Genomic DNA, 24,518 nt, shown 5'->3' on the forward strand with positions numbered 1-24,518 from the left:
AGGCTTAATGACATTTATGAGTGGGATTGCAAGCCCAATTATAAATCAGTTGTTGCTTAGGATTTGGAAACTGGAACTTGCAACTGGAAAAATTATTGCTAGTGAGAGTCTTTATTAGGCAATAATCTCAAGGGGCTAGCAAGGATGAAACAGTGACATCTCTTACACATATATCTGCAAACCTGAATGCTGAAATCAGATACAATGGGGTTTTTTCTTATTCTGAACAGCTGACTTTAGACAATATTAATCTTGTTTTCTGAGTATGGGTTACACCAGAAACAAGGGTCAGCCTCAGACAGTGACCTGTTGAGAAAACTAACGAGGACTGAACATCTGGTTCTTTAAGACAGATAGATCTTATAAGGAGAAATCACATAGGCTTATAAGAAAATACAAGTTGTAAGAAAAATCACTTTAAGTTGTTTCAATCATTTCCTAACGTCTAACAAAATAACAGACAAAGAAAAGAACCTCTGGACACTGGGCTCTGTCTACTAATACATAATACACTCGGATTTCAAAGCCTGTGTGCATACACTGCGCTTACTGAGTCCTGGTTTATTAAGTCATAATAGAAATAGAGTTGCAGCTTATGCCACCAACTTGTTTTCACCCATAGGAAAATCTTAAGGTTAATATTAATTTTATATCAAACTGAAAAAAACCCACCACAGTACATTTGAAAATATTTGTTAAAATATTATAGAACCTCCAATAAACTCAATGAAATTTTTACTGTAGTAAACAGAATTAACTCAGGCTTAAAATTTTCTTTAAATACCAATCAGTCCTTATCAAACATCAGCCAAACCAACACACTATATAAAAGTTGCATGGATCTACCATAATTTATTTTAAAAATCCAAACCCAATCAATAATACTGAAAATTGTAGGCAGATCATAAATTCACTAGAGTAGGTAATTTGAATTTTGTACTAAGATATCACTGAAGTTTACAAAATTTATTTGCTGTCTTTTTCAGGGCTAATTTCATTACCAACCATGAAGAAACAAGCTGATGAATGTTACTTTAGTCAAGATGCTAAGGTTTTATAACTAAATTAAATTAGTCCTTCAGCACTGTACATCGTTTCAGGGTGGGGAACAAACCACCACTACCAAAAAACCCCCATAAAAACAAACAAACAAAAAACCCCAAACCACCCTCACCCTCACCCCCACCCCTCCAAAAAAAAGAAATGAGCTTTCAGGTATATTCCCTTTCTCTTTCCAGGTGAGAACTGGGAACACACTGCCCTACGTTTGAATTTATTTACAATGCATCCTATATTATTCTATAACCTCCTATACTACAGAAAGCAGGAGACTAACAGCAGCAGTATTGTGCCCTTATATTTAACACCCTAGCTAAAGCAGAGGCCCACTGCATCTATAAACATAGAAGCACACTAAACAGACTTTATCATTAGCATGTTTTGAACCCAAATATAAGCACATTAATATAGTATAACTGTATAAACATTCTTGTACTCAACTGCCCAGTAAAAATAGCATTGCCATTGCTATAACAGGCCACAGACCTTTCATTACCTATGCCTTATACTAGCCATGCAAGACCCTCATTCCGGCCCATTAGCCTTCTTATTAACTTAGGAGAATTTGCTGTGTGAACTGGAGATTGATACTAGGCATCTTTTGTTAGGAGATAAAATTTACACATGGGATAACAGCAAAGGCCTTGAAAACATTGGCATAGGTTGAAAGCTAAGGCCTCAGAACTATAAACAGCTCACTGATGACAATTACTAGTCATTGGAAAAGTACAACCTCAAGAGCTGGGAAAAGATTGCTTTAGCTTTAAGAAAAGAAGCAGCAGCAAAGCAAGAAGTAAAACAAGTAACATGAAAATCTCAGCCATACAACATAAAGCACCTGCCATGGCTTGGCAAAGTAACCCCACGTTCCCAAACATTATGCAGCACACAGTCCAGCGCAGAGACCAAGGGCTGGGAACCATCTAGAACCTCAAATACCTTGTTTAAGGACAAGATCCCAAATTAGGGAGGGCAGGGGAGAGAAAAAAAGTTGCCCACCGCAGTTCCAGCTTTCCCTGTCAAAGAGCTCTTCAGCCTGGCAACTTTGATGACTACGAGTATAAAGGACCATAGCCATTGGAGCAGTGCAGTTTTGTATACACACAGTTAATCTAGGGTAAGGTCAAGGACTAACTGCTTTGAATACATAGTGATAATGATTAATAATGTGTAAGAATTATTAGCAGGAAGTGTGCTGTTTCTGAACATTAGTCTAAAAGTTTTGTTTAAAGGATTAAAACTGGCCTGATTTACCAGTCTTCTGAATGCCCCCATCACTGTAAGCTCTAACTGGCATGTACATACACATACTCAGTTGCAACAGCCCTTACAGCTATTGTTCAAATAAAGATATGAGATTTATGAACAGCTGGATCTGATCTCAAGAATACATCAGTATATGAAAAGATAAACTCCCAGGTAATATGGCAATACCCCAAGAGCAAACAAGAAAGGTGGAAGAAAAGTAAGTGGCACCGTATTTATGAACTGTCACCATATTAAAACAAACAGGAGGCACCCCCTTCTCCACCTTGACTGCAGGGCTGAGTAGGGTATTCAGCAGAGCCAATCAAGGGAAGAGAACTTAAAATCATCATTTAGAAGCAGGACAGGGAAGAGTTAACAAAATGTACATCCACATTTCATTTACATTTTCGAAAGTTAAATAAAATACACCTTTGAATAGTGTATCAAAGGATAAGAGTCATTCTATTTGACAAGCTGCTTCTTTAACATTGGACAGCAAAACCCTGAAGTACACCTTTTATAAGAGAGACAACTAAGCAAGACCTTCCTTAGCTGAAGATAATAATAGAAAAATATTTTAAAAGCTACTATAAACATTCAACTGCAGGCCACTGTAAGAAGTTACTGGCCTTGTTGAGCTCTCTTCTAATTTTCTCTGGACCAAACTGATCAAGGAAACGTCTGAAGTGAAATGCATCTATAGCAACAATTTCAGTGTAGCGTCGCTGCCATTCATCCCTAAAATTGGAGGGAGAAGAAAAGTAGATGACATTAGTTATTTAATATTGGTGATATAATCATGATCCAAAATAAGCAATTCCCTGCAGAGCTTCTCTGTTAGAAGAAGCTAGAAAGGTGAGCTCATAACAAACAGTGGAGCACTTTTTTTTTTTCTTCTTTGTGGGTTGGGAATGAAAGCAGCATCAGAAGTGAGACAGGTCTCCCTATAAATTTAGAAATACTCTGACTAGACTTTGGGCATAAACGTGAAACAAATCTAATTACAGACGTAAGAACACCGCAAGGTCAAAGAAAAGCACTTTGGCTCTCTGTCTTCCTCCAACATTTAAATGAGAGTACATTGTGTATGTTTCTATACCAAATGAATAATTTTGTGTATACACTGCGATAACCTTGTTGGAGAAATAAATTCAAGAGCTCAGAGCTTTCTACTCAGATTCACGATATTAAATCTTATTTTGCCACACATCAGCTGCACTGTGGCACCTGAGGTATCATTGTCAAACTTCTTCTGGCATTATAATCCACAGTTCAGTCAGTATCTTAACAAAAATTTGGATTAAATACATATAACTGTAAAAGATGTTGGTTTAAGAACTGACATATTGGCAGGTACCATTTATTAGCATTAATATCTCATTATTAATATGAGATAATTTTCTTAGCTTGTTGGCTTTACTGAAGAGAGCAGGATCAAACAGGCAAATTCTCTATTAAGGCAAATGCTAGGAAATACTTAAAGCACCAAGTTTTCAAATTTATAACATTTATTTATTCCTTCACTTGAAATATTTATGTGGAACTTTACCTTGGGGTCTTATCTTCGTGGCTTCTCGCCCACCGGTAAGTTTCTGCATAGCCTGTATACTCACTGTACTGCTCAGTACCTGAAACAAATTATTTTCCATATTACTTACAAAATATGTACATATTTTTTCACTTGACAAATCCTTCATAGGAATCACTGCTTCTCCAAATGAACATGCAGCTCTCAGAAGCAACGGAAAATAAAGACTCATAACTGCACCAAGAATACAAGATCTTCCTGTAACCAGTAGAAGCTTCTTTTCCACAGATAATGCATAGCATCCAGCATAGAACATTACAAGTGCAGATCTACGTATGTTGTCCAGTATAAAACAAGAAGATAGTTTTCAACTTGGCCACTCTCAAGTTCAATAGCTTCTCCATAAACTGCCCATCACCTTTAAGGTTTTACTGGCTAATACCTGGTTAAGAAAGACTGTGAGCCTTCGCGCCACCAGTATTTTGCTTTGCTTTTCTCTTTTTTGAGGCTACTACCCCTAAACACAATGATAAAATAGTCATTCCACTATTGAAAATGTGGCAACCCTACTTCATCACAATTTAGCAAACGTCTGGGCTGACATTTTAGGAAACATAAGAAGAAAAATATAAAGAGATTCAAAAGTGTATGTGGCAAGCTATATGTTTATATATTTTATTTCTCTAACAAGTTTTATTTCTCTAACAAAATTAAAATCCATAAAGCGAAGAAAACCCTGATGGTCAGAAACCAAGCAGATTTCCAACATGCCAGTGTTACGCAGTTTGTAGCCCTACAGTCTCTTCGAGGGCAACCTCACATAAGGATAGGTAGGACTGTTAAGCTTCCTAGTCTCATTGCCCAATACACCTCTTTCCCTTGTTATTGTTTTGTTTTACATTAGTTCAGCATGATTTCTGCGCTATGGCTCCTGACACGAATTCTCAGATGTAACAGCAGTGTATGGCACTGAATGGACCGAAAGGCCACTGCTCTCGGCTGCAGTGGTCAGTACCAAGAAGCCACTTCTGTAAAAGCTCGAGGACCCACAAAACCATGGTCTGGAACATACTTGGCTGCTCTGTGAAGAAGTCCAGCAGGGTATCTTGGCAAGCATTAAGGGCTGTAAGGAAGTAGCTCATTAAGACCTCCAGTAATTTTAGCTATTATGCGCTGCTATGCCAATTCCTTTTTCAAAGGTTTATCCCAAGACCAAGAAGGAGAGCATTTTAACGGAGAGTAAGGATCATAACCTTTCTAAAAGGCTGCTTTTCACCTCATTTTACTGAATTTCAGGACCTTGCTTCAAAACCTGGGGTTGCACAACTGCTTCAAAGAAATACTCCTAAAGTAATGCCACAGCAAAATCACCACCTTCCCCCCTGTTCTGAGCTTGCAACAGCTGAATTTCAAAAGTAGGGGACTGAAAAGAATACCTTGTTTGGAAAATTTCAGCTCATACAGGTACAGTTTGGCACAAGTGATAAACAATATGAGTAAGAAGAGAACTGTTAAGCAACCCCTTAACTACAAACAGTGACACCAGCCATGCCTATAAATATAACAGAAAAATAGGTTTTAGAAAGACGTGCAAGCTGACAGCACAAAACATCTGATTACTAAGACAGCAGTAATGCCTAACTGTTGCACAGATTGGTGATACTCTGAGAACACAAATGTTTATATTTAATATCAAAGTTTTTCAATCTCTAAATAAAAATAAAAAGTTGAAGAATCAGAAACATAAAACTATTCACTTTTAACAAGGGAATTTAAATGCTTGCTTTCAGTAGTCTCAAGCACAGGAAACACAAGCTATTAAAAACTGTTTAAAATGATGCATATACTCCAAGTCATTTTCTCCATCTACCCAAATTCACTTTAACTGAAAAGACTTTTCAGCACTTCTTTAACTCATCTGCCCTATTATCCACCCATTATTTATTTAGATTTGTCTAGATGAATAACCATACTGAGGGCACACAAATACCACTCAAGGCTTTTTGGAAAGCTGCTATGCAAAATGAGTGGTATGGTAAAAGATTCCTCACGCAGAATTCACTTCCTGTTACAAAATCAAAGTCCCCAGAATTGGGTGGCAGAATATGCCTATATATTCACACACATCCATGCTCTTGTACAAAGGACAACTGTGAGCAGCTTAAATATTCAGAAGTCAGCCTTCTAATCGAATTGTAGGCTATCAACCTTCAGTAAGACTTTTCCTGACATAGGTAAAATTCAGTTTTACTGATATGCTTGGAAAAAGTGTCTGAGCAAATAGTAAAAAAAGACAGACAAGAAAGTTATGTGACTCTTCTGAGAGCTCTCTTTAGGGGACAACTTAGCAAAACTTCCAACTTTGAAAAGGAAGCATTTTGTTTGGTGTCTAGCATGTGGAAAGAAAAGACTAGGTTATCAAGATATTGCAACAGGATAGATTAAATGACAGTCAAAGTATTAAGCTGACTTTTTCAAAAGGGTCATTGTTTTCATTTATTTTTAGGGAAGTGCAGTGTCTGATGATGAAAACACCAGGAAACAAACAAACAAGCAAATACACATATATTAAAAAAAAAAAAAAAAAATCAATAACACAGAAACTCAAAGAAATCACACAAACTCTAAACTCATGTCCCAGAAACGCAAAGTTAATGAAAATCAATGGGTTTTCATAAGTAAAGCTCTGGAAATTTGTCAGACAAAAATTGTTATTCAACTGGAAGCACTTTTTGCCTGTGAACTACTGGGATACAAACTGCTGTTTCTGGAAGAACAGAAGCACTATGGGAAAATTGGATATGCTAATGTTTCTGGTGAATCTTTTTGTGGCCAAGCCACAAATACAGCATAATAGCACAGTTCCATCAGAACATTAAAAACAAGTTACAAAAACTAAAAAACCCTAAAGTCAAAAGAAAGTATATACAAGTACCATTCAAAAATACATTCTTTGTGAAACTTGTAATAGTTACAGCATCAAACAAATGGTGAAATTGCCAAGTGTTAGTGCTTATGGGATCTCCTCCACCTAGAGAGAGTTGCAATTATTACTGAATAAAAAGGAGTACATGTGAAAAGCACAAGAGTATAGTTTTGTAGTCACCAACATAAATGCACATTTACTGCCAAAAGTGAGGGGAAGGTCTTTCTCTCCTTTTCAATCAGTTCTGACCCTTATCTTACACCACCATTAGTCTTCTGGCTCTCCAGACAGTGGCACGATCAGTTTGCTAAATCCAGCTGAAAAACAGTTTTTCCCCTCTAAGTAAATTTTCAGCTGAACCAATTATCTGATCTCATTTACTGCACGGGTAATGTGCTTAGAAGTCTCTGAAAATGCATCGCTAAGATGTAGTCAGGACTGGCCGTTGTTCAGTCAGTAGATTTAAAGCAAACATGGAATACAGCTTCATTTGCTCTTAATGCTGCCTGAGTAGACGTCAACTCAAAGAGGAAAAAAAGAAGGAAAAAAAAAAAAAAAAGAAAAAAAACCTGAATGAAAACCACTGATAGTTATTCACAGCTCTACCAGAAATGCAGCTGTGGAAATCTTTGGCATTGCTGCCGACATTTCTGTAGGTAGATGTCTGTGTGGAATAACTTGACAGTTTGCATGACCAGTTCCATATTCATTACAGCAGTGATCTTAACCAGATACTGTGCAATCACAACAAATTTAATTTCTCTCCAATTTCTCAGACTCTTCTGCAAATTTAAGCTGCACAGTTATACCCATTAGGCCGCTGAGTCAAGATGCATCCCAAAGAATGTAATTTATCAAAAGGATTGTGACACGCAGTGGAGACTTGGCTAAGAACTGAGGTGGAAAAGCTCCAGTGATGAAATTAAAATGATAGAATGGCCATTTCCATTAGAGAAGAACACCATATCACAAATACTAATTGCAAAACACTATAAAGTACTCAAGAAAACTAAAAGAATAATGCCGCAGTGAAAAAATATCCTCACCTTGATTTGTTCATGCCAAATCACTGGGTTTTTTTGCAGGGGAATGGAAGAAGGTCTTTCAAAACATCCATTTAGTGTTTTCCCCCAAGCAGTTATTACAGACTGATAGCTGTGCTCTGTTTTTACCCTCCCCGGAGGAGCCTCACCCAGAGGACAGTATTTCAACACGTTAATCTTGTTATAGTATCATATCCAAAATACACAACAGAAATCGGCGATGGCCAAGAATTCTCTGACTCGTTTTTTTTAAAAGGTAATCACAAAAGCCAATTTATCAAGAAGTTTTCATAGAAAAGGCATTAATTTTGGCAGGGTGGAAAAACAAAATAAAACACTCTCTTAAAAAGATTACCAAGTATAAAATGAAAACTAAAAGATGCTCTGCACAGTATAATCAATAGCTCAGGACAGAGTAAGATTTGCAAGATCTAAGCTCAAATTTTTACTGTGCATGCATGCAAGAGAAAGAAGTGCTTTGGAAGGACTTTTCCAAGAAATGTGTTCTAGTAACTGTACAAATTCCTGACTGTTGAGGTAGCTCAGGTAACTAAACCCAATGTTTTTTACTATAGCAGACTGAAAAATATAAAATATACATAGTGTATTACAGTATTTACCCAGAGGATCTCTCTGATCAAATATTTTTTCTTTATAGCTGTTCTTTAGAGTAAATAAAAAAATATTATAGCATCATTTTATTTTTCAGTCATGAAAAATGCCCACTGTGTTCCCATGTATAGAACTGAGCCACACACAGCATGACCTGGGCCTCTCCAGTTCTTAATGGCGACATTTGGTGTTTTGATGCTAACTGTTTTGATCCAATGGATAATAAAACATTCCAAGTTCTATGACAGAGGTGGAAACAAAAGGAAAAACGCTTTCAGAAAAGCACTGGACAGACAGCTCATCTCCATACACAGCCCCTCAACAACATACCAGAGAAGTGTTTAGTTTTTGATGTAATTAGGAACCCGTAACTAACCCACAAGTAACACAAACACATGCTTGTAACTTAACAAGATCAAATTCCTTAAGAGACATTTCCTGACTTTTTACCGTTTTTAATGGATGCTGATTTTCTCCTCTTCTAGTTCCTCCCCTTTTTGTAACCAGAAGGCAGTTCCTCTTCTCAGAGTTTTCAATCCCACTGATCACATCAAATTTTACAAATTCCAGACAGGAACAAAAAAATCCCTGCTCTAACATAACAGAAACATTACCTCCTAATAGCTGGGACCAACTGATAGCTGGTAATTGTGGCTTTTACCTATATTGCCCAACAGTATTCTTTAGCTAGGCCTAGAGACACTGAGTCCTCAAACACATTTATATAGGATAAAAAAAAGTTCTGTCTGCTTGCTGTCACTTTTTTTTTTTTAATCTTTTTTTTTTTTTTTTTTTTTGGTTCCTTCACAAAACATCTATTGAAACAGCAGCCCTATGGTCTTAAGAGGTGGGGTGAAGAAGGAAGTTCTTTGTCAAATGAGTATTTTTTTTTTCTTCTTCTTTTTTTTTTTATCCCTACAGCATTTAAAAATACTAAACTTCAACTTGGAATATATTTTATATATATAAAACCAGAGTAAGATGTGAAACATTTTCTGTGGAGACTAACCTGTGATGATAAGACATTCATTGTGATCCAAGACTTCAGTGATGAGCCTCGATACAATCAGTTCTGGGTTGATTAAAAAACGAATTTCTTCTTGAACTAGTCCTGCCCCAGTCACACCACCTCCAACAAAACGGTTTGCAAAGTCAACCTAATGAAAATATATTCAGGAGGATTATTAGATAAGCAAACAGCATAAAATCCTTTCATTTACCGAGGTAGACAGAGTCCCATACAAATTTCAATAATTCTGTTGAAATCTGCTGGTATCACTTGAAATACAAGCAGCAGGACAGAGCCTGTTCAACAGCATGTCTTTGTATTTTTTTCCTTTCTACTTCTCAGAAAACTTAAAAGATGACAAGTGAGATATTACACAGCAAAACAAAGTTTTGCATCTCAACTGCTCTGAATCCAAGTTTTGTGGGTTTTCTTTGAAGAGCACATATTTAAGAGTAAAATGCATTTCAGCAAATGTGAAAGATGAAAACAGCAAATTACAGTGTTCTTTTTGCATTTTAAGAACATTGAAGAATTACTAAGTTGTCCTTTAATAAGCATTCTGCCCCAGCTGTCCACACTGAAGCATTTTTAGATTAGCATTGCCCCTGTACCAGTTGTTCTGTACCTAAAATTTTCTTACAAATTCTTACGAATTCTCCTTGAAATACACTTGAACAAGGCAAGTCATTTGAATCATTAAGGTTTCTGCATGAAACAGAGAAGCTCTGGACTCTCTTTTTTCTGCAGTAATACATACTTTGCAAATTATGTTTTTATATAGACAACAGTTTTTAAAGGATTTGGCTTATTCAATAAAGTGATTACTATTTATGCAAATTAACTGCCCATATAAATTTATAATTTTAAAAAGTCACTTCACCTTTCAAATGCTATTAGCTTCTTACTGATTTTTATTTAGACAGCTGATGAGAGCACATTTACAGGAAGGGAACTAAAGTTGCTGGAGTGATACGAGCACCTGTTGAAATTACAAACTGATTCAGGAGTCAGAGTCAAGCCTAAGCACACTGAGAGCCGGCCACTACAACAGCAAGCGTTCCTGAAGTCTATCCTGGAAATACCACAGGACTTCAGTTGTTTTAAGATTTGCTGAACTCGATTATGATACAAAAAAGTAACATGAAAACTACCCAAACGTTCAGTGCGTCTGGGCTCCAAATGCACTTTTAACTGTGCTGAGTACCCTCACCTTGAGCCCCCATCCTCGGCCCCAGCGCACGGTCCCCTTGTCCTGGACCTCGCCTGAGACACATCAAGTATAGGCCCATGCCCAGCCCTGTCCTCTGCTGATGCCCATTTGCTGACCTTTGTGACCTGACTCATCACCTTGCCTTTGTCTGATGTCCACCAGCCTGTCAGCAGAAACTGTTATTGTCACCATCCCTGGTCTGCCTGCCCCAGCCAGCGACCCTGCCCGCTGAGGCTGGGGTCACTGTGGACTCCTGCATTGTCTTGCCTTGGTCATCCTGCTCCCTCTTGGAGTAAGCGCTCTTCATCTGAGTGGAGATATTGTGTTTGATAAGACTTGAAACAGCCAGAAGGAAAAATCCTAGGCAATACTCACTTTTACAGAGTGCAACAGAAACAGCACATGAAAAGGCATAATTCAACCTTCTCTCACCTCTGAGGTTATAGTATATTTGAATAGAGAGACAACAGAAAAATAATGATTCTTGAGCAGTTGCTGAGTTCTTAATAATTTCAATACACATTTGAGTGCTCAAGTTTCATAAAGTCATAAGACATTTTGAAGTTTGAGCAAAAAGCATTGCAGAAAAAAGTCTTCCTATTCTCCCTCCTCCTCCTCCTTTGCAGCACTTGTTCCCAGCTAAAGACGTTGTAATGAACTCTAGAAGGCAGACTTTGTTGTTGTTGTTGTTAAAGAAAAGCAAAAACCAAACAACTAATTTGAAAACTCAAATGTGTTCCTTGCTATAGACATGGACAGGACATCCTCCTTATGAATTTTTTGCTGACTGGCTCCAAGACCAAAACAGTGGTGCTGGCAGCAGCAAGAAAGTCTGCTGAACCACTGACCTGGTCACTGTCTGGGGCACAAGAATAATTTTTAAAAAATAAACTGAAACCCTTGACAACTCATCAAGATCACAGCGTGAAACTTATCTTGTCAATCTTTGATCCTGGTTTGAACCAGAAGACCTGAAGCTGTCCAGGCCTTGTGATTTCCTGTCAGTTCTTTCTGTACCAGGTACATGTGCAAAACTAGATGAGCTGGGGAATATTGGCAGTACTAAGACTGCCCATGGAATTAATTTTGATGTTTCTTTTACGCCACATAACATCTTGTCATTTAAGTCAATTGAGGATAAACAAATACCTTTGTTAAGCTGGCAGACCATAAAAGTATGACAAAGACATGACAAAGCCACATTTACTGTTAGATGCGCTTACCTGTAGCATACCTTGCCCATTGCTTTCAATGGTGCCTTCATAGGTGACATGCAATCTAGACAGTTTTTTCTGAGATCTATCATTAAGGAAAAATATTGTACAGAAAGGATGATTACAGAATCTCCACACAGAGATCCATTTTAAAAGGAAACACATCCGAACCCAAACTTCTTGCACACCTTAAACATAAGGTGGTTTAAAAAAAACCCTGGTGGATTAACAAAAATGCATTTTCCTTTCAGAAACAATTTGTAAAGGTTTAACATAATCAATTGTTCAGTTTCTCCACCTCTTCCACCATAAAACCCCAAATGTGAAATTGAAGTTCTACGTTTTTCACACAAGTTTGTCCCACATTAACTTGCTAACCAGCAACACTTCTGTTTTCATGCTGGTTATCATCCATACTTCATTATGTTTCCTGTCATTTCTGAAATCAAGTCATGTCTCTCTTTTTTTCCCCACTCAAGCAACAGCACCAAAGATGTACTACTGTTTTAAAAATTCACTTAAGACTTGTTGGCTTCACAAGCAAACAAACATTCCCGGGGCACTCAAACTACCTGTGACAGTTCACCCACTTACCTCTGTACTTTTCTCCATAACAATTCATACCAAACATTGTCTTCCAGGCCTGAATCAATTCCACGTGAATGGGATTCAGTTATTGATTTAAGAAATTTCTTACATTAACACGCTTGGCTTACCTTTCCCAGTCTGGAAACTCCTGGAGACACTGCCTTGTAAACGTCACCAATCCCGTAGGTTCTACAGGCAAATCAACCCCAGAGGAAAATGTATTAACTGCTGGAGCTTTAGTCCTTAGATTCTTTGAAGTGGTAAACTTTTAAAATTACAACAAACATCATTCTTGGCAGAAACACGAAAGCTTAACTTTCCTCAAGAGCAGCTTTGAATCTTCCCCTGACAGCCCATGCTCAAATTGAAAACAAGTAACATGAAGACCAAAATATACACTTCTCTTCTCCCTTTGGAGTTTGAGCATTTTCTTTTTCCAGATCAAGGAAAAACTATTTCTTAAGTGATTTTCACTTAAACTGTAAACACTACTAGAAAGACTCAATAGCTGAAGTAAAATGTGCTGCCACTTAAAAAAAAGAAATTGTGAAACTTTAGAGGTGACTACTGTTCAGTGTCAACAGGCAATGCACAGAGTACTCAACCCACAGATGGATGAAGCAGCAGCTCGTATTTCCAAGAAAGTCCTACTATGTCAATAAAGATGCAGTGTTAGTGGATTCCATATCAAGCCGTTTTCAGCCCTGCCAGAATGCTAGTGAAATTCACTGTATTTCAACTGAGAAAAGACTCCTGCCCGCAAGAGAAAAAGAGGAGCCGTTACTCATTGCAGGAAGGATGCATTACCACCTTCTCTCCTTATTTTACTCAAAAAAGTTCGGTTTTGCAACAGAAAGAAAATATCAACCTTTTATTAGGTGACGTCATCCTAATAAAAACTTAATTTGAGACTCATTTCTTTGCTCCAGCAAGTCTACTGTGCTGGCTTGCAAAAAAAACATTCAAAACAGTATGTAAAGCACACGTATCCTTCTGAAAGCCTTAAATAATCCTATGCTTTTCTTCCAAATTATAGGGGTGCAGGGGGAAAAAAGGGTTGCTTGCTCTTAAAAAAAGTGCAGAGCTTTCAATAATCAAGTGCTTTTCCACAAGGGAACTCTGGTATCAGTGGTGATATTTTACAAATTAAGCATTCACCTTTTGAGCAGAAAGTCTTCAGCTGATATAGTCTCCACTGTGTTCTTTTACAAGGAATTCAATTACCATTTACAATAAAGAGAGTTGCAAAATTATTACAGTAATTTATAGAGCTAAGTTACTTCAGTCTTACTAATTCCTTGGACGAAAAAGAACAAGAAATGGAGTCTTTTAAAGGTATGATAGGAATTTTTAATTCAAGAAAAGAGCACTCAAGAATCTCATTAAGTATTATTTAAAGTTATAATGTTAAGAAATCTAATACGGTAGTTTCATAAAGCATGTTCCCAACAGATTTCATATGCACAGGGGGTCAGGCACAGCTGCCTAAATTTAGGATTTGGTTTGCATGAAAACATTATTACTCAAATATAAAAAATAGCTAGTACAATCTATCTCTTCTCAGTCCCACACATAGATCATAATTTACTTTTTACCTCAGAGATTTAGTTCTATTGACATTGCTGAAAGTTTGATAGCTGAAACAGGATGTAGCTGCATTTAATTTGTTGTGAACTAGAATGATGAATTGAATCAAGTAAAGGGATTTTTATATTTAATAGCTTAAAGCTGTCTTCCTTTTAAAGCAAACCCTTCTGAGAGAATATGAAGCTAATAGTGAACTACTGACATGTAAAAAAAAAAGTCTTTTAAAAAAATACTATAATAAGGATATTGCTGCAGATGTGATATATGCTACTGCAGTAAAATCTCTTTCTCCCCCAAAATACAATATATAAGCTCTGACACAGTTCTCACAAAAATAAATCTATTTTTGAAAGCTTATGCAGATGTTCAAATTCATGGTAACAACAGAAGATCTGACTATGCACACTAAAGAAAATATGGCAATAATGTCTAAAAGAGTTGCGGATATCTCATGTCTTGCTATCACTTGTTTTATTTGAACTGGGAAAACTTCACAACAGCTTTGCTTTGTGTAAAGAGAAGGTAAAAAACCTGAAATATCAACACAAGTAGTGGAAAATCCCTCAGAACTACAAACATTATAGGCAAAGGACTAAATGTGCACGCTGCAAGAAATCTGAAGCTTGATTCAGAATCTTTTAAGCCTGTGATTTTAATGATTACATATGGTGCTAAGCTCCCTCTACATTCTCACTCTGATGTGGTACAGCAAGTAGTTGCATATATTACAAACGTTATACATATATATATTTTTATATACACATACACTTTATATATATATTTAAAGGAGAGTGAAAATATTACTCTGTTTTACACATCCCTCCACATATATATCTTGGGAAAAAGAAAACAGAATAAGCTCCGTACAAAAAATTTAATTGCATGCATCATCTATATGAGACGAAGTGACATTAATATGAATATCAGTGTACTTAGCAAGCTGGCTTTTGTTACACACTTCCACCATAATGCTGCATAGCCATTTCTAAATTTAATGGGATTAAATTTTTCATGTATCTGCTTTGTAGCTCAAAAGAAGAATAAAGGATTACTTTTTTCTGTGACTCTCCTAAAATAGCAGAAAAGGGTCTTAAGTTTCTCAGGCTTCCTTGGTGACCGTCCTTCAAACAATCTAAAAATCAAGAAATAAAAGCAATTAAATAGATATTAGGGATATAGTCCATAGTAATTAGGCTACTTACTGGTTGTGATTTGATTTTTTAACTATTATGTACATATTTTGATTAGCCTTGCATTTAAATACTCTACTGTAGAAAGAACTCTCTAGACAGCCCCTCTGTAACACCGGTTTTTAGGAGTAACACATTTGTTCACTTGCTAAATTTCTCATGAAGATGCTAAGAGAATACCTATCTCACTCATACTGACTTTGTAATATCAGAAAATGTAATTTCAATGCAAACATCCAGGAAAGCTACTAGTTTTTTTTGCAACAGACTGGCTCAGATTAAAATAAGTGACTGAGGGGTGAAAATATGTGTGTTGAGTACTCCAAGATCCAAATGTCTTACCCCACTTTCAGCTCAGTGAGTTGCAGAGAAGAATTAATGCAACCATATTGCTTTCAAGAGTGGCACGGCACCAGCAGCATTTCTAAAGAAAAGAACCTACCCTCAACAGAAATGGCTTCACCCACTGGGCTACTACTGGCATTCTAACATTCATTTGTAAAAAACCTAAGCATTAAAAAAGAAGCATCCTATTTTTAGCCATTAAGTGAATGTATTCTTCTAAGGTTAGCTGAAATACTTTTACTGCATCATCTATCTTCCAGCAACTTGAACACGCATTACTTAATTTCACTTCCAACAAAGTGACAAGGCATTGTTACTGGCAACACATAATGGAATTTATCTGGGAGGAAGAATAGCGGCGACTTCAGAAATAATATCCTTTGAGTAGGAAGTTCACTAAAAGATGTCTGATACAGTGAAAGCCCCGAGGATGTAAGATTCCCCCCCAATAAACAGTCTAAGTAAAGGAATGACACAACATTATTCATTTGTTTCCATGTACCGGAATGACAACCTGCCTTTAAAAACCAGAATGCTGTCAGGTGAATTAAGCTTTTAGTAGTGAAGTGAACTAGATTTTTCCAGTATTTAAAAATTCTTATGAATTCTTATACATGCTGAAGAGATCAATTTCATCCAAAATCTATATTAAGTCACAGAAACTGATTTTAAAAAGGTTAAAAAGGTTTTATGAAAACTTTTTTATTCTTTGAATAATCAATCAGGACTTTAAGAAGGCAAACTCCAGACTTACACAGTCTATTTTAAAATGGGCCAATATGCAAGTTCTATCAAGGGGCTGTGCTTGCACAACTAAGAAGGGGTTCGTAAAAGAAAGAGTTGATGTGTGCGCATGTGCGCGCACGCATCGTGCCTAAATGCATAAATTACCTCTGACCTTTTATCTGGAAGTCTTATTTGGCATGAATCCTTTAAACCGGTTAATTTATCTATTAGCCCGATCATGCCTTTACTATTTTTGCCTCTTTACATCAAATTGAAATCTTGCTTATATTACAAACTCTCAGGAGAGAGTTCTTCATGTCACAAAGGCCATACGTGATTCGGCATAACTAGCAGAGTGGGCAGAAGAAGTCCAGGACTAGAAAAACTATGCCTGAAATAAGTCAGATCAAGCTAAAAGGCAATGGCAAGGCAGATGAACTTGGTTTCATCCGTTACAATTACGCACCAAAATGCAGTCACTCTTGTCAAGTAGGGAATTTCAACCAAATATTTTTTAAAATCTGCAGTGTTCAGCATTGGCCTGTCTTTTCTCTTGTTAAAAGCTGTGATAACTACCTCTCTTCTTTCTCCTCTGGGATCAAAACTAGAGTAATGCTGATTTGCTTCTGAAAAATCTCATTTACAGCAGATAAATATTCCCAAAACACCATCTACAATTACAATAATAAGAGATATCTGTATTTCTGTTCTAGCCCTATACGGCTGGGTAAAAACCACAGGGCAGCACAAATGAATCTGAAAAGCTCTGGGTTCTGGCACAGGCACTTGCTGTAGAGGAATACTCCATACAGCAGGAATAGAAGAATACTGTGGCATTCAAAATTATCTGTATTTTGACCTACTAGCTATATGCATCCAGTAACTACATGCATCAGATCTTTATAGCAGCTAGCTCAAGAGCTCTCATAACCTTTCTCCTCCTCACAGTATTTGCTTTTCTTCGCTATGACATAACATAAACTGTACTTTCTCTTTGAAAATCCACAGCTAAATAGAAAAAAATAATTTTTAAAAAATTATTTATTTAAAACAAAAGCAGGCAACACCAGTCCTGCACACACGTTTTAGGACTGAATCCACTACAAATTATGTTTGTCCAAAACAGAATGCATTTATAAAGGGATAGCTATTTATGGCAGCTTGAAGACACCACGTCTTAGATTATTATGCTTGAATTTACTTAATATTTTCTGTGTCTAAAATTTACCTTTATTAGTGAGCCGGTGGCAAACTGAAGATGACTATCTGCAAACATGCTTTTTATTATATATATATTTGCAAAACACTAGTATATTACTTGGTCTGGATATATGATAATGCGCAAGGAACTCATCTTCAGCTATTTCAAGTAAGAGTGCTTTACATTAGGAATATGTTTTAAAGGCCAGTCAGACCAGTGGAAAAATCCCCACAGATTTTAATGGGCTACAGCTTGGCCTTAAACCCTCATAGTATCTAATTATTTGAAGTTATTGATATTCACTCAATTGAATTTGATTGCTTCATATGTTCTTTTAAATTTCCACAGAAATCATATCACGATTACATCAACGATTCAGAAGACTTCCCCCAAGCTCTACTAAAGTCAGAAGAAAAGCACAAAACCAACACACAGCCCCCCATACACACAGGCAGCCAAGCTTTTCTAAGCGCAGCATAAAGGAACCAGTCATCTTTGTGAATGCAACAGTAAAAGCAAGTGATATTTACAACAATCAAAAATGGCCCAGTCCTGCCCCATTAATTTAAGTGAGAATATAACATGGCAAAGTTATGAAAATTTTAACCTTGAACCTTACTTCTGAAATGATCCATTAGGCAACGTTATGAGAAGTTTTATTTCTGAAACAAGTATCTCTATTTTGAAGAACAAAGCTAGATAACAGCATCAATAAGATATTAAATAAAATTCTTCTTCAAGCTCTGAGACACAGATCCTACTAAAAAACCAACCCAAAAATGCAAGTGGAAACCACATAATCAATTTTCTGACAAAAGAACCCAAGGCCAAAACCCATTAATTCCAATTAAAGAACTCATCCAATGAAGTGCACTGTAAATCAAATGCAAAGCACCGCAAGCCCACTTTCAATCGAAGTAATTGAAATATTACCGGCAACTGCATATGTAAGCTGTTTTGCTTTGTACAAGATGTTACCACTGCCATGCAGCTAACTTCAATTTAGCAGACACAGGAGCTAAGAAACCTTGCAGGGCTGATCACCAAACACAGCTGCAAATTTAGGTCTGGTTCTCCAGCTTCCAAGCCAGGGTAGCGGCAATGTTAATCAAATAAAAGACCTCTACAGAGATACACTTAAGTACTCAAGAAATCAAGGTCAGAGATTTAAAAACCTAAGAAAGTAGATGTGTGAACAACGTCATAAACACCAAGTAGTCATTGTGGCTAAATTAAAACTCTTTCCTAGCAAATATTCGGACATTAATTCAATTGCTCTGAAGAGAAATCCTGTATATGAGAAATAAAATATTAAAAATAATAAGAACAAATACTGGGAAAACGTAAAAAAAAATTTTTTTTAATTACTCAACAACTGTCAGTAAACATACTGTAAAGTTACAAGGCAATAGTTTATGCTATTTCAATAATTGTTACAAAAATGTATGCATTTGTTTTGCATTAGTGTTTTCCTAAAATTTTAGGGTGGAAAAAAGCATTTTAGAAGTGTAATCAATATTCTGGTTTTTGCAGTCTCATTGAGTGCAAACTCAAAATTGTCTTATTTTCAACCAACATTTCCACCTTGGAAAGCTGGAGCCAAAAGCTCTAAAGAACGTGCTCTTAAGTCCTTCGAGTGCTGAGGCAAGTGGCAAATCTGCAAGATACTTCAAAGGGTGCATTTCCAATAATGCAACATCAACATGATTTAATAACATTAAGAGCTACACAAAGTGACCTTGGCATGCATATAGTTTACTGGGAGAAAGTTGAACCAGCTTAAGTAAACAATTCCAAAATACATTGTTTCTGATTAAGGTATAAACAAAATACAGTAGTTTACTTGTAAAATTTAATTTCCAAGGAGCTAAATTGATCCCTTGAGATTACTTGAAGAACTGGCTCCAGTAATTTTTACAAGCAGAAGGAACCATTACAATCATGTGGTTTAACCTCCCAGTTAAGTAATTTCATATCAGTATTTCCATCTGCAGCCTGTATCTTCCCATCCCCAGGCTGGGCTTCTTTTAAATGTTTCTTTTCAAAAAGTATAATCATGTCTTCACACTGAAATCAGAACCTATCATAAGACTCAGAAAGCTGTCCACACTGTAACAATATGAAAAAATTTGCAGTATGGATCATACTTCAAAGAATACTTCCCATTCATAAATCCATGGCATTTCATACGTGCTGTTCGCAAAAGCATGGATACACAATTTTATACTTACGGTCCCCCAAAATAACTGTGTGTGCTTTTTCTTAACTACTACAGGCACTAAAAAGCACCTTTTACTTTACTACTGTAGTTGAAGACACACTTGTATTATTTCTTGTATTTTAGCATGATCTCACTAAAAATAACATAGCATCTAAGCAAGTGCAAGCCATTTTACTAAAACCTAATTTTTCTCCTAAAATAGAAGTGGAAGAAGGATTTACAAGGAAGTAGTATGGAGAGATGAATTTCACCCAGTGAAGGGACTGAGCAGTGGGAAGGATGGAAAGTTAAGGCAGAAATGAAAATACAGAATCGACATTACCTTCAACCTCAAGAACGCAGCTAATTACTGAACAAAGCTTTAGTCTAATGTATAGGATGACAAAACACTTGGAAAAAAGAAAAAACCAAGCACCTTGCTTTTTGTGTCTTGTTGCATTTCAAGCCTAAGCTTATCTGAGGTATACATGTAGGGGTGGAAATACTGTGCTTACGTCTGTGTCCTGGTTTTGGCTGGGATAGAGTTAATTTTCTTCCTGGTAGCTGATACAGTGTGTTTTGGATTTAGTGTGTGAATAATGTTGATAACACACTGATGTTTTAGTTGTTGCTAAGCAGCACTTATCCTAAGTCAAGGATTGTTCAGTTTCCCATGCTCTGTCAGCAAGGAGGTGTACAAAAAGCTGGGAGGCAGTGTGGCCGGGACAGCTGACCCGAACTAGCCAAAGGGATATTCCGTACCATAGAACGTCATGCTCAGTATATAAACTGGGGGGAGTTAGCTGGGAGGGGTGGATCGCTGCTCAGGCATCAGTCAGCAGGTGGTGAGCAACTGCATTGTGCATCACTTGTCTTTTCTTGGGTTTTATTTCTCTCTCTTTTTGTTATATTCATTAGTATCATTATTATTATCACTATCATTATTGTTATTATTATTATTATAATATTTTATTTTAGTTATTAAACTGTTCTTATCTCAACCCACGAGTTTTATTTTTTTTCCGATTCTCCTCCCCATCCCACTGGGAGTGGGGGGGAGTAAACAAGCGGCTGCGTGGTGCTTACCTGCTGGCTGGGGTTAAACCACAACAGTATTTTACTGTCAAACTTGTATTACTCTTCATATGATTGAGGGCTATTTTCATTAAAAGGCTGAGCATTCTCAATTGCTAGCAATCTCAATGGGAACTACTAAAATTTCATACTGATACATGGAACCCTAAAGGAAAAACTAACATAGTGTTGAATGGCACAATAAACTCAACATTTAGTATTACATTGATTCCACTGGGGAGCACACAAGGAGAATCCCTTCCATCTTTCTCCTTCAATTCACACACCCCCCCGGAAAAAAAGAAAGTGCAGTTCCACAAACAGGAGAGAAAAATAAAACCCTCCCTTTTTCAAAACCAGTATCATATTTGTAATGAAGTATTTCTTTAAGCTTTGATTTGCAATGCTAAGCACAGTTGATGAAAACACTTTGTTTCAGTAAGGGTCCTGTCACAATATTATTTGACATTTTATTCAATTGTGCTCAAGGTAACCTTAGTTACACACATATTAAAGGACTACCTATAGATATTAGTGTATCTAATGTCTAGGAAATCTGTATGCATTAATGTGCACAGAGGGAGAACCCCATCATGTAAGAGCTGGAATGTGTATGTAATTATGTGTGCTTATCACATGATTGCACAGGATAGAGAACAATCTCTTTCACTCTCTAAATATATGAAAGCAATTCAGTCTACCATATAGGAATAACTGGAATTACATTAATTACCTGTATCCTTTGCCTGAAGTTCTTTTCTGAGAAAGCTGTTTCAATTGATTATGTATTGGGGAGGTCCCCCCATACAGAAATATCTATCTGCCTTTTAAACCAGAGTGCTACATCACTAAAGCTTTGCTTCAATGAAAAAGATGGAGATAGTTCCCATCAGTTACCAGTCAAGGACTTCACATGAAGAATGGAGCTGCAACAAGTGTTTCATTGCTACCATTTACGCTCCCCTTATCAAGAGAAATGAATTACGCAATGTTTCGTTCCTGCTTACGTACCTGTATTTTGTGAATAGCAATACCCCAGACCCACTCTGCTCTCCAAAGCACACCAGGGGGTGCGCAAGACAATCCACTAGGATGCAGGAAAAAAGTATTTTTGTACCATTCATAAAATAAAAAATGTTTTAAAATAGTGTTTATTTCATCTTTATCTCGTACTTCTAAAAATTTTTTTTGTGCACGTTTTAGAATGTAATATATTAATACAGTAGCACATGTATGTAATTTGTAAGTAAATAAATACACATATATTGGGGGTGCATGCTCAAAAATTTTTTACTGGTAGGTATGTGCGATCAAAAAAGTTTGGAGACCACTGACCTAGACAGCTTTAAATACTTAAACATCAATTATATAAGGTAAGATGAAAAAACCTTAGCAAATTTAAAATGGGAAATTCTTCTATCCAATATAAAATATAAACCCTTACTAGAAAGTCCTGCAGCCATTGAAAATATTATAAGTGAGAACTAAATACTATTCAGAATATTAAAGTTTCAGTTCATGAAATTTGGACTTTATATAAATCAAAAGCAGAATAATACAGATGAGAAACTCCTCCCAGAGAGACGAAAGGCAGACAAATTAACCAGCTTTCTGACAGTACAAAAGGAAACATCATCGCTGTCCAGATCTTGCACTTCCCAATAGGAAGACATATCACAACCTTACACAAGTCAGGTACAGCAACCTCAGTTCTGCTTTTCTGGTGTCTAGTGTATGTTTCTTCCACTTCACCACATGAATTCCATCCTTCTGTATTAAAACTGCCTTCCTTTTCTCTGTTTATACAGGATGTAATTTAGAGTTTTTGAATTCCCTTGGTGTCAAGTAGGAGAAAAACAATACATTCAACAATTCAACCTCACAGGCAATTTCTTATTTAGTCATGTGTCATTGGTAACGAGCTGTCGTCATCTCAAAGTTATTTAAGATCATCGTACTATTCAATACTCTTATATTTAATTAGAACTTCATCTCTAGATAGTGACTTTTAAGATTTGTATAAACAAAAAATTGAGCAATGTAATTTTGTTGGTAATCTAGATGCAAAAACTATCTTTCCATCTTAGACACACACATATACCCATATCTCTATTCTCTGTGCTTTTTATTTTGTACTTTTGTTTATTGTGGTAAGTAGCTTGGAGCATTATAAACATGCTTTAAGAAAAAGTTTTGGTGATTTAGGAGTCTTAAAGTACATCGGATTAATACTTGACTTGGATGAAATGATAAGATGCTAACTCCAAGTACTCAACACCAAGGAACAGCAGGGTAAAATGTTTTACCCTGAGGATCTAAAACAAAAGACATGCCACAGCATGGTACAACTAAGTTCTGGACTAAATTACTATATTTACTAAGCTAACAAAAAATATTCAGATTGGGTACTGTTTTAATCAGTACAGCAAAGTAATTATGCCAGATGTGTTAAGAATAGTGCCCTTTTAAAGTTGTCTATTTAAAGATTATTTCATCATTCACCACACACAAATGCTGATTTTAAATTTTTCAAAAAATTATACTCAAAGTATTCCATCCAAGGCTAATTAGAACTTGTACTTAAGGTAGGCATAACAAATCAATTTTGTCGGATCAGTGTCTGTAAACTCAGAAAACCTAGAACCACTTTTCAGAGGAGCAATGCATCTCGCAGTCCAAACCAAGTTCTCCCAAAGTTGCTAGATAATTTATTCCCCAGAGAATACTCATTAGTGTTGCAAAATTGATGTTGTTTATGTAGAGACAATTGCATTACTGGTAATTAGGTTTCAATTCTCCTGCATAAATGTACTATACAGTTTGCCCATTTCCTTTCATATATTATACATTCCATGAAAGACATATATATCTTAACTAGGGGGGATTTTCCCCTCATTTCCAATCACTTGAAATTACTTTAAAGGTTTGTTTGATAAAGAAATTCAGTCCTCGTGGAATACTGGCAGTTTCAGACCAGAGCAGCCACTAATATATGTGCCAGAAGATCCACCAGGCTTATGCCATTAGACATACTACCTTCAATTATGAATTCAGCCTCAACTGCTTTGATGGGAGCTATTACAGATGCATAGTCTCTCCAGTTTACTACAGTATTTTTTTGAAAAAGGAAAACAGGAGTTACTGTAACTTGACAGAACAGCTAAGAACGGATCTGTAGCAGTCAAAGACACAGGAAAAGCAAAGTAGGTCCTTGACAAACCTGTCTCCTTTTCAGTCATCCAGAACACTGACTCAAGATTGCAGAAGTTTTTTTCCTCATACTTTGCTTTTACATATAATCAAACTAGGTAGTTTCCTAAATTACCAAATTCTACAGTGTTAATACACAGGTCTGATAACATGGTCAACAAGGGGGAAAGAAAAACCTCCACAGCACCAAGTCTTGTGTGACAGTGGACAGTAGCTGTTTCAGCATCTTACAAAAAATAAATGCAAGAAAGCATAGGTCAATCTTATCTATAATATATTTCAAGAGGAATATGTTTTCTATGAAAGTTCCATGTTAAACCACAAACTATTCACAAAGAAGATTAATTATAAGCATTGTCATAAGAAACTACTTTAAACTGTGCAACGAACATCATAACTGTAGAGATGATCTCAGAAGAGTCAATGCAATTCATGCTCTACCTTCAACCAGCATGCAACTTTCATGGAAAATTTATCAGTAAGAGGAATAAAATGGCAAATTTAATTATTTCTTTCTTTTGTGATGGGATATTTTTGCATAAAAATGC

At 36.4% G+C, this 24,518-nt stretch overlaps 1 protein-coding gene across 4 annotated transcripts in view; it reads right to left on the reverse strand.

The window, feature by feature from the left end:
• The window catches only part of PARG (poly(ADP-ribose) glycohydrolase), a 75,350-nt gene that overhangs the window by 11,946 nt on the left and 38,886 nt on the right, over positions 1-24,518 (reverse strand). For all 4 annotated transcript variants that reach the window (XM_030031165.2, XM_030031164.2, XM_030031163.2 and 1 more), the window contains 6 exons: positions 15,077-15,156; positions 12,566-12,626; positions 11,859-11,934; positions 9,426-9,573; positions 3,857-3,935; positions 2,937-3,045 (listed from right to left, as the gene is read on the reverse strand). In XM_030031165.2, coding sequence (XP_029887025.1) covers positions 2,937-3,045; positions 3,857-3,935; positions 9,426-9,573; positions 11,859-11,934; positions 12,566-12,626; positions 15,077-15,156 — 553 coding nt within the window. The remainder of the gene's footprint in view (positions 1-2,936; positions 3,046-3,856; positions 3,936-9,425; positions 9,574-11,858; positions 11,935-12,565; positions 12,627-15,076; positions 15,157-24,518) is intronic.

Source organism: Aquila chrysaetos, chromosome 11, assembly GCF_900496995.4.
Source record: "Aquila chrysaetos chrysaetos chromosome 11, bAquChr1.4, whole genome shotgun sequence".
Lineage (NCBI taxonomy): Eukaryota > Metazoa > Chordata > Aves > Accipitriformes > Accipitridae > Aquila > Aquila chrysaetos.